Here is a 10,910-nt window from a genome sequence, read left to right as displayed (position 1 = left end):
CCAAGATGATAACTTGGTCAAGTCAGCATTGTAAAGCTCCCACCAGGATTTGAACCTGGCATTTCTATAATTTGTTACGATTACACACATATTAGTTTAGGAAAAGCTGCACCTACATGCTCCACCAGCACACTGGCCCAAGTATAGGTTCCTTAGTGTTGCACATTACAAATCAAAGCCTTGCCAATACAAATGTTAACATCACAATCGCACACACACATTTAACCACCATCTATATATTTCTCATTCGGCTGACATGAGTACATTGATTCATTCAACAACAAGAAACTTCCCAAACCTGCCTAACCTGTGCCCAGCCCCAGAGCCAGGCACTGGGCATGGCCGTCGTGGCTATGGCAAGAGTCATACTGAGACAGTGGGTGCATAAACCAAAAATAAACCCTGTGTGTCAGGGATTTTGTCAGCAGTCTTGTAAATTAGGTTAAAATGTATTGTGCAAGTTAGGGTGTATAAGTTAGGTTAAAATGTATTGTGCAAGTTAGGGTGTGTAAGTGTAAGTTAGATTAAAACATTTTTACGAGTGGTGCCAAGTTTGAAGTTTGTGGTTTTTGGTGTCTTTAATAAACAGTTACATTCAATAAATCAATAGACATTAATTCAAGAGTAAAGTATGTAGGAAAGCAGATGTCAGGTTAGAATAAATACAATGAGATGTAGCCTATAATGAAGTAAAATATCTAAACATAATATGCAAACGATCAAATTCAAAACGTCAATGTACCTAAATCAGTTGCCACACACATTAAAAAATATATAACAGTGTAGGTTTTGTTGTTTGTCTGGATTTATGTATCAGTATTGTCAAGTCACGTAACGTCATGACGTTTACTGTCATATCAGGAAATCGAAAGTTAGTTGTATCCAAAAGTCAGTTGAATCGAAGCAGCAAGGATATGTAGCTACGCGGGACCAAACTGGGAAAACCGAGAGCTGCTGTGAGCGGTGTAGTTTTGAACCTATCGTTTTACGTAATTCAAGATTGAATTCTGACGTGTTTTAAGATGGAAAGTGCTGTTTCTAAACTGAACGAATACGCGAAGAAAACAAGTTTTTTAATTCAATATGAGGACCGTGGCTCTGTTGGCCCAGACCACGATAAAACGTAAGTTTAATAACATTCCTTTTACCCGTGATTTATGCTTAAGCCTTCCTGTGTAGCTATATTATTCGGTCAGAACGGTAGTGGGAGTAGTTCAATATCAAGATTATTGGACTTCTCACAGACAAAAACAGCTTTTCCTTTAAAGAGGACACATGGTTAATCAGAAAACTCCTTAAAGAATCATTAAACTACTTTTTAGTTGGTCTACATTGGGAAGATACCATAAACTAAATAGAGAATAAAGTATAGGCCTATCAAAGCTCTGCATGTTCATAATACAGTAGTCCTATACTTACACTTTTCACTCACACAGGGATCGGTCATTTTCTGGGTGTGATTATTTCCTCATAATGTGTAACCTTTGTTTATAACAAATGGCCTAAATGATAAATTAACAAATCTTCATTATAAAAAAATCGTAAATGAAATGCACATTATTTGACTTTACCAAGCTTCTTAAGGGGTTGTTGATTTTATAATGTCCCAAGTCCAAAGTAATCAACCTCTTCAAGAACAATAAACTAATTTACTTGTAAAATACTCAATAAAGTCATGACATATGAGGACGTATGTATACATAATATGTATTTCCTTTTTGTAAAGCACTTTGAATTGCCTTGTGTTGAAAGGTGCTATACAAATAAACTTGCCTTACAATGAAAATAAACTGCACCCTTGGGTTTCTTGAGAGAAGTAGGCCTACGGACAAGTCAAAAACATGCACTTATAGGCTATGTTGATAAAAATAATGAAAGGATCACGACATCAATCGATATCCATATATATATTTGTAATTGACTGTATTTCCCTGAAGTAATTTTCCTCCTGATAGTAGCTAATTCAATTGAGATCATTTAAAAACAGTAGCATATCTTTTTAATGGGGCAATATGCCTAACTTACTCTACTCCTTGTAGAGTAAGTTAGGCACACATTATTGCTCACAATTAACAACATGGATGGTTACTAGAGGCTTACTATTATATTATGCAGAACCAACTGATTGAATGCATCCCAACCCCACCAACATTATTTCAAGTTTGCCTGAATAACATAATTATAATTGCTCTACAGATTCACCCAGAGGGTGGTCCTGAATGGTAAAGTCTATCCTGATGGTGTGGGGAAGACGAAAAAGGAAGCCAAGCAAGATGCTGCTAAAAATGCCCTGAGAGACGCACATCAGGAGGGCGCACATCAGGTATGAGTTGCGACCCTAATATTTTCGTCCTCTATTTTTAACAAGCCCCTTTTATTAAAGGTCAAATACCAATCATAGGCCTAAACATATGCTGTAGGGTGTGACACAGCGTTTTGGTTTTCTCCAGACTGCAGTTGAGAATTACAGCCCTACATCAGCTCAACAAAAGAAGGAACCAAATCAAAATGATTCTGATATCTGGTGAGTAAATCACAAAGCCAGTGCAATGTTTTATTTTCATGTTTTCATCTGTGTTAAATGTATCTTGTTTATTACAGTAATAAGAAAAGAAGCCTCAGTATCAAATCTCAGGACAACAGCTCTGAAAAGAATTTCATTAGTTTTGTTGACCAATACTGTCAGAAAAAAAACCTCTGCCCTACATACATCGAAGAGAGAAGATGGGGACCAGCCCATAAGCCTCAGTCAGTATGAACCTCAACCTCTGTAACCTGAATAGACACTAAAGTCACTCTAACTCTTCATTGATTTCCTGTTCTAAACAACATTCAAACGTTAAAATAATTAACTAAACTCCTCCTTTTAAAAAAAACCCCACAGATTTTCCTACAGATTAATAATCGAACACAAGGAGTATCCAGTGGCTGAGGGAAGGACTACCAAGGAAGCCAAACAAAAGGCAGCTAAACTCGCCTGGGATGCCCTTCAAGAGCAGTCAGACTGGGACAGCAAGGTATTTTATATTGTGTACTTCTTTAAATCCTCAGAAATCCTCAATTTAAGTTGAATAGGTCCACTCCACAATATAATATTATATATATTATAAAATAGTTTAATACAACGGTGATAGCAAGGTGTACTTAACTGGCAGCTAAGGGTAGTTAAGCAGAAAAGTAGTGGTTTAATTTCCCTAAAGCTGCATTCACATGGTACTCAATTTTCTCTTTGCTCACCGCGAAGTTGGGCACAGATCTTTGCAGTGAAAACAGTTATTTACGGTTTATTTTATACGGCTGTCATCAGGTTGGTTGTGTGTCAACAGTTTAGCAGTAAATGAGGTTATAGTTGAAATCATTTTAACTTTGAGCGCATCGCTCAAAACAATTTACGGGTGGTGCCCGATGCCGAGGGGAGCTCTTCCTCCTGGTGTGGCGGCACTGCCCCTTCCATAGAAACACAACGGCAACATCAGTGAAGAGACTTTTTACCGCTGGTGCTGTGAAAGCAGCTTAATGCTCTCAGAGACCATATACAAGTCAGCCCTTTACATTAAACATACTAGCAAGGCATTTAATTGTTTCTGTTAGATGGATTTAATTGTATTGTATAGCCCCTTTTCTTCTGATAATGTCTAATGTTATGTCAAACACCTTCTCTTTCATTTTAGGTGTCCGTCAGATCAACAGTGTCTGAAGGTGGTCGTGCAACGCCTGTGTCGTCAACGCCATCAACTCCCCTGTAAAGCACTTACTACGAATTCACACCTGGGAGTGGCAAAGTGCTGACTGTGGCAAGCGTTCATGCAGTTACAATGTAAAGCTGCGCGTGCCGCTCCTACCTCAGCCACATTAATAGTTGGGGATAGTTTAACTTTTTGCGGGCTAGTGTGGCTGGAATGTTCCGGCAGCAAACCCTAATGTGTTATCTAAAACAAAATGGAGGATGCATTTTCAGTTCAAATCGGAATTATTATCCACTTAGTAGGGGCTTGCACTGTGGAGAGGGTCCCAGTTCCCCTCCTGGGCCATGCTCTGGTCCCCTTGAGCAAGACACCGGACTTCCCCCCCACTCCCCATTGCTCCCCGGGCGCTCTACAATCCTACTTAGATGGGTTTAATGCAGAGGTGAAATGTCACTTTGTGTGCTGTGTGCATGTATGTGTGACTATTACATATGGTTTCATCCTCCTCTTCTATATATATTAGTGACACATAGTGACGGACATAAATAGCCACACACCCGCAGAAACATTTCATTATTGCTGCAAGAGGCACTTCGCTGCTCCCCTGTGTGAATTTAGTATTATTGCCATTGGTATGAAAGCAGAACATGGAGTTAAATACCGAGAAGGCTTTACTCATGTCCCTCCTTGTATTCCCCTAGGGGTTTGTTTAAGGCATCATCACAAAGAAAGTCGACGAGCACAAGTCACTCAATAACAATTGAGGATTCATTAATCCCTTCCCAAGCTCAGGTCTGTTTTCCCGCCATCTGAGCGTGGTGACATTAAATAATGAACATTATATTGTAAATGGCTCCAAGAGGTCCATTATTTGATTTGGAACATCCTACATTCTAACAATTATCTGTTTTTTTTGTGTAAATGCCCTTGGAGTCTGAAAATGATACCCCAACCAGGTTGTCAAATTCACTGTAAGGCACTTATTTATCCTAGTGTTGAAACAGATTGTATAGCTTAACGCTGGAAAGCTCTAACAATGCCTCTCATTATGTTCCTCAGAGAGTCTATTGCATCGTCACCAAGCATGTCCACAGGTACAAGTGGCTCTGGAATATTCACCGATTCATCAAACTCTTCTAACGATAAGGTATGTTCTTTATACCACAATATTTGTTGATAAGATTTTATAATATATCTTACAAGACAGACATAACAAGTTAATAATAATACACTGTTTAGCTGGAGTCAGAGCTACATCTATGTTCAATATCTCAGAGTGTATTTCCAAGTACATTCCAGAGGGCCTTAACAGCTGAGAATAGAGGACCATACCGAATTTACAAGGGTGCACACCTCCCCTCAAATCTATGCCAGCATAAGCCTGAGAGGTTTTGATTCACCCTTTTAAGTGTAAAGGGGGTGATGTATACTCTGCAGTATTTTAGAACACATTTGGACAGTGATACTGAGTTCCAAAGGTTTTCCCGCTTGCTTCTTTGTACTTCTACCCCACTACATCCAGAGGTGTCAGGGTTGGAGGTTATCAGGACCCAAATGCAGAATAAGGTGAAGGGGTGCAAAGTATAACAAAAAGTGAGCTTTATTTAACAAAAGCTGTTGACAATAACCAAACAAGAAAAAACCTGAAATCCATAAACCGGTAGGACGAGTAGGGACCAACATGAAGCGTGACATGAAAGACGACAATCAGACAAGGAGCACAGGGGAAGACAAGATTAAATACACAGAAGGGTAATCACAGGACAAGATACAGCTGGGCAGGGGAGGCAGAAACACAAGGGCAACAGGTGAACACAATAAGACAATCAGACACAGGAGGGCAAACACAGGAAGGAAGGACACAGGGAGAACAGAACTTTAAAACTAAAATCATGACAAAAGGTAAAAGTGTACTTTTACTCCACTACATTACTTTTATGTATTACATTTAGTTACTTTACATATTTGAATTTAATAATATGACATTTAAACAACACTTAAATCAGACTTTAGTTCCACCTGGAGTAAATTCACAAGCTACCCTGCACAACGTCATTAAAACTAGCTGCACCTTTACCAGCTTTGAGAACACTCTAATCAGAATCAGAATGCAGCAATGATTATTATTCAAACATATAATATATACTATTCTGAAATGGGCCAATTTGCACAATGAGTATTTTTAGTTTAGGTACTTTAAGTATATGTTCATGCTAATACTTTAGTACTTTTAATTGAGTGACATTTTGAATGCAGGACTTTTACTTGTAACAGAGTATTCCTACACTCTAGTACTTCTACTTTTACTTAGGTACAAGATAAGAGTACTTCTCCCACCTCTGTCAGAATCTGTGAAAAACTGTGAAAGCTGCTTACTTTATATGTGTAGAGGGCAACATAATAATAGTATTATTATTAAATAGTATACAACAATGAGAGCAGGGAATGTTGACTCTATTTTATTTTGTCCTCTAAGCATCCTGTCAAAGACAAGATCATAGGAAATACTGAAAATCAGGCATCCACCCTTTCAAGGTAGGAAAATAACCAACAACCTCTCCCAACAATTGTTGTACAATCAAGAACCCTTTTGCCTGAACAAAAGTGTTGAACTCGACAGGTTTACTTCAGAATTTGATGTCACTGAGTGTCTTGGAAGTGGAGCCTATGGATGGGTTTACGCAGCAAGACACAAACTGCTGAACAAGTGCTTTGCTGTAAAGATTGTCCGCAGTAACGAGTAAGTATGCAGTAGTGCAGATCAACTGTGCATTATGCAGTATGTGTGCAAATACTTTGTTTACTGATCCCATTGTTTTTCTCTTTTGGATCAGGAAAGCTCTTCGAGAGGTGGGGACATTGTCAGACCTTCTCCACTGTAACATCGTCAGATACTACACATTTTGGATGGAGGATTCAAGATACCAAGGTCACATTACAGCTGGAAACTCAGCTAGCAGTTTCAGCTCTTCCCAGTAAGTCCCATACAGTAACCCTAATCAGGCTATAGACTACTAGACCCTCCAGAAAAACGCGATTCGGCGATTGCAGAATTTACCGCATAATCAGCTAAATGGCGCAGATTTTTAAAAGGCCGCATATTTATCAAAAGGCCGCATAATCCCCGCATTTTTCCACACAAAGTTGAGAAAAAAAAAAGTTAACTCGTCTTGACTTGACGTCATCAGCTCGCGCATCACAGAATGTAAACAACACTGTATAGAGTGAACGTGTGGAGCACGATAGAGAAAACACCAAGATGAAAAAATCTAATCCATCTCATTTACCGACGAACATTTCAACTAAAGACCGGGCAAAAAGTGGGGGGAAACTATTCTGCACCCCGTGCAACTGTGTGTTGGAGCATAAGAGAAAATCTACGGTGACGACCCACTTTGATTCATTCAAACATTCGAAAAGGCTTTCTGCTGCTGCGGACAAGAAAGCCAAACAACGCACGTTCACCGAGGCATCAACCTCCAAAACCCTTTCGAGGGCTACAAGAAACGAAGTGAGTAGCCTAAAAGATTGAAGCTGCAGATAACGAACGACTAAATGAAAACAGAATGAGGCGGAGAAGTGTGTGTGTGTGTGGGGGGGGGGGGGGGGGCAGGGGCGGACTGGGACTACAAATCAGCCCGGGACTCTCGACTGGCCCACTTCGGTACCGCCGGCCCACCGCGGTACCGCAAGTAAATACCGCTAGTAAATTGTCGGCGGGGGGGGGGTGGGGGTGTGACTTACCGCAGAGGTAGACATTAAGGGTAAAATGCCACTGGCCCTCTGGAACAACACATTTGTTGCAAAAGTAATTTATGCACTAACTACATTACTACTTGAATCATCAGTTCTTCCTAAATTTCCTCAATTGTTCATATTTGGTTTATTAAAATAATGATATTGTGGTCATTGTTAAAAAATGTCTGCTATTATTATGAGTATTATTATTTGTATAAAGCGCTTTCTGCCTTCCTGTCATTAGGAGTTAGAAATGTAATGGCTATGTAATTGATTAGATTAGAACCTTCATTATCCTAAACTGCTGGGACATTTCCCTAAAGCCAATACCTTTATATTGTCTACTCTTCACTTACAGCATAGGTCGGCATTGATGTACAGAGCCGACAAAAGACCTTGTTTATATTGGCATCATATTGAGAGGTGCAGTGACGCGTCCTAAAACCAGGAAGTAAGCTGCTGGTTCCCTCGACAAAAAGCAATGGGATTTCTCCACAGGGTTTTGGAAAATAGCTGGAAATTAGGTCTGTGGAAAACAAACCTGTTTGATAAATGCACGTTTTGTTCAGCCGGATAATCTCCACATGTCTACCCTACTTTTATAATTTTCGAATCATAAATCTATTCGATAGATTATTAAAGGGTTTTAGGACGCGTCACCGCACCACTAGAAGCCAACTCCATCGATTAAGCTGGCCGAAACTTTCTCTCGCTCTTCTTCTCATGCTCCCTGTCACTCTCCTTTAACTCCTCCGGTTACTTTCTTTTATTTGATGATTGTTTTTTACCCGGCGCTTGGCCGGTTACCGCTGGTATTAAAAACATTTTTGGCGAATGGTTAGGTGGCGCAATAGTCTGTAGTGAAGGAGCGCGCTCAGGGGAGCCTGCTCGCGCTGCGCTCCGCAGCAAACAGCTGTTTGCTTTTCACCCAACAACGACAACCGACTCACAAAACGCTATGTTGTAGCGTTGATAAACGAAACAATTTAACTAAATTGCTAGTCAAAATACCAATACCACAGGACCATTTTTTAAAAGATATTTTTAGTGGCCCGAGCGGGCAAAGTACGTTATGCTGGCCCGGGGTGTCTAAATAGTGCTTCCGGGCCAGCGGGCCATTTAATGTCGAGCCCTTCCGGTTACCGGCCGGCCCACATCGTCCGACCGGCCCACTTCAGTACCGGCCCATCGGGATTCGTCCCGAACGTCTGTGTGTGTGTGTGTGTGTGTGTGTGTGTGTGTGTGTGTGTGTGTGTGTGTGTGTGTGTGTGTGTGTGTGTGTGTGTGTGTGTGTGTGTGTGTGTGTGTGTGTGTGTGTGTGTGTGTGTGTGTGTGTGTGTGTGTGTGTGTGTGTGTGTGTGTGTGTGTGTGTGTGTGTGTGTGTGTGTGTGTGTGTGTGTGTGTGTGTGTGTGTGTGTGTGTGTGTGTGTGTGTGTGTGTGTGTGTGTGTGTGTGTGTGTGTGTGTGTGTGTGTGTGTGTGTGTGCGCGTGTGTGTGGTAGCCCAATTGCTTTTACAATAAATAAACATTGAATTTCTTTAATTGAATAGTAAAAGGGTTTAACGTTAGTGGCAGGTTGTGTGTGAGAGAGAATAAATAAGACAGCCCAATATAAAAAAAAATAGTTATTATTTTTTCCCGCATATTTCGCAACTTTCCGCATATTTCGCAACTTCCCGCAATTTCACCGCATAAAATCACATAAAAACCCTGCATGTTTAATCGCATAATCAAGGAATTTAGCCCGCATAATCAAGGATTTTTGCCCGCGTTTTTCTGGAGGGTCTAATAGACAGCATGCAGAGCATATCTTTGATTCAAGGCCCCACTATTAGCTGCACATGGCTCTCAACTTCTAAGGAAGGCTGTGGCGCAGTGGACTAGTGCGTTGGTGTTGGGATCAGGGGAGCACAGCTTCAAACCCCACTGCAGTCAGCATGTCGTTGTGTCCCTGAGACACTTCATCCCAAATTGCTCCTGTGGGGATTGTCCACAGTATTGAGTATGTTAGTTGCTTTGGATAAAAGCGTCTAACAAGTAACATGTAATGTAACTTGGAGATGGGTGAGCCTTAACCGCTGTATGTCCACTGGTCAGAGCTGCAAAGACTTTCTAGCCATTCACAGGGACTATCAAGCTTTGATTCAAACATACCGAGAAGAAGTGACTTCATTAAAAGAATAGTAATATTATCATGTTTCTCGTCTCTCTTTTCTTAGGTCTATAGAGGATCCATCAGCAAAGTATCTCTATATTCAGATGGAGTTATGCAAAACAAAAACACTCACAAAGTGGATCAAAGAGAAGAACACTCAGTCTCTGCAAGACTCCAAGAGAAGACAAGAAAGTGTAACCATTGCTCAGCAAATAGTCAGTGGAGTCGAATATATTCACTGCAAGGGACACTTCCACAGAGACCTTAAGGTAAGTCTGCCGTGCGTATCTGAGGGAAATGTTGATATACCTACAGTATATTACATTACATGTCACTTGTTCGACGCTTTAACGCAAAGCCACTTACATACTTTCAATACTGTGGGCAATCCCCACACAGGAGCAATTTGGGTTGTCTTGCCCAACGACATAGCGGAATGCTGACTGCTGCGGGATTTGAACGAGTCCCCCCCCGATCCGAAGATCAGCGCACTCACTTTAGGTGTTTGGGCATTTTATATGCTTCATGAAAGCCTCAGATCATACAATTATTGAATAGGATTGAGTACGCTTCAATTATTTGTATTAGATTATCATATTATGAAACGTGAGTGATAATAATAATAAAATGAAAACATTGAAGAATAATGGTACGTAGGATTTTCTCTTTGTGCTTTGAAATCAATGACACAAACATTAGGCTGTTAATTGATCAATAGACCCTTACCTATTGCTGCCCCAGGCAATATTTTAGCTGGCGCCAATATGAAAAAGATCTTTATACAATTAAATAATCAAAGAATCCTTGAAATATGACCACAGCCAATAAAAATGTAACTTGTTTATTTTATTTCTGTTGTTCATTAATAGTGGTGAGAATACAGGACCTCTACTTCCTGTCTCAGAGCCTCTCCTCTCTCTCCCCTCTCTCCCCCTCCTGTGAAGCAGTACACAACCATTTTAAAGTCTATCTTATCTTATGTTACCTAGTTAACATCTTTATTATTATATTCATGCATATTTAGCTAATCACTCCCCTTTTAAACTGTATTTTATTTACTGTCCTATAGTATAGATTGGAATGATTTCATACCGGTTATTATCTATTCTGTTATTTTTTTATAACTATATTAAATAGATAAAGGTGTACCACTGAGCTAACTCAGACTAAAGTGAATTATCTAAACATTCAGAGAGTCCTTTACCTCACTGAGCTGTAGTTATCTGAGCCTCTCAGTCCGGCTCAACAGGAGAGGATTCAATTCAATTCAATAACTTTATTAGCATTTCCATAATTACATACAGTATTGCTAAAGCTCTGTATAGTTGCAA

General features: G+C 40.1%; 1 protein-coding gene across 3 annotated transcripts; it reads left to right on the top strand.

Annotated features, from left to right (window-relative positions):
* The first annotated feature begins 871 nt into the window (after positions 1 to 871).
* LOC307027551 (interferon-induced, double-stranded RNA-activated protein kinase-like) lies at positions 872 to 10,904 on the top strand. Of its 3 annotated transcripts, XM_079695825.1 has the most exons (14): positions 872 to 1,123; positions 2,197 to 2,323; positions 2,451 to 2,524; positions 2,602 to 2,748; positions 2,885 to 3,017; positions 3,672 to 3,742; positions 4,388 to 4,478; positions 4,608 to 4,657; positions 4,746 to 4,833; positions 6,163 to 6,221; positions 6,307 to 6,426; positions 6,521 to 6,661; positions 9,644 to 9,848; positions 9,979 to 10,904. In XM_079695825.1, the coding sequence occupies exons 1-14, from the start codon at positions 1,023 to 1,025 to the stop codon at positions 10,009 to 10,011; spliced, it is 1,440 nt and encodes a 479-aa protein (XP_079551951.1). In that variant the 5' UTR covers positions 872 to 1,022; the 3' UTR covers positions 10,012 to 10,904. The 3 variants fall into 3 exon arrangements, with proteins under 3 accessions (XP_079551951.1, XP_079551950.1, XP_079551952.1); XM_079695824.1 differs by having other exon boundaries at positions 9,644 to 10,904; XM_079695826.1 differs by lacking the exons at positions 4,388 to 4,478; positions 4,608 to 4,657 and having other exon boundaries at positions 9,644 to 10,904.
* The last annotated feature ends 6 nt before the right edge of the window (positions 10,905 to 10,910 follow it).

Source organism: Notothenia rossii, assembly GCF_949606895.1.
Source record: "Notothenia rossii genome assembly, contig: scaffold_335, whole genome shotgun sequence".
In the NCBI taxonomy this organism is placed as follows: Eukaryota; Metazoa; Chordata; class Actinopteri; order Perciformes; family Nototheniidae; genus Notothenia; species Notothenia rossii.
This window is presented reverse-complemented; position numbering and strand designations above follow the sequence as displayed.

Excerpts from the sequence above, each read along its gene's own strand:
- LOC307027551 (XM_079695824.1), top strand. The coding sequence starts at position 1,023 with ATGGAAAGTGCTGTTTCTAAACTGAACGAATACGCGAAGAAAACAAGT. Across the intron at positions 2,749-2,884 it reads GGACCAGCCCATAAGCCTCA|ATTTTCCTACAGATTAATAA; the intron begins GTCAGTATGAAC and ends AAAACCCCACAG. Across the intron at positions 6,222-6,306 it reads CAGGCATCCACCCTTTCAAG|GTTTACTTCAGAATTTGATG; the intron begins GTAGGAAAATAA and ends TGAACTCGACAG.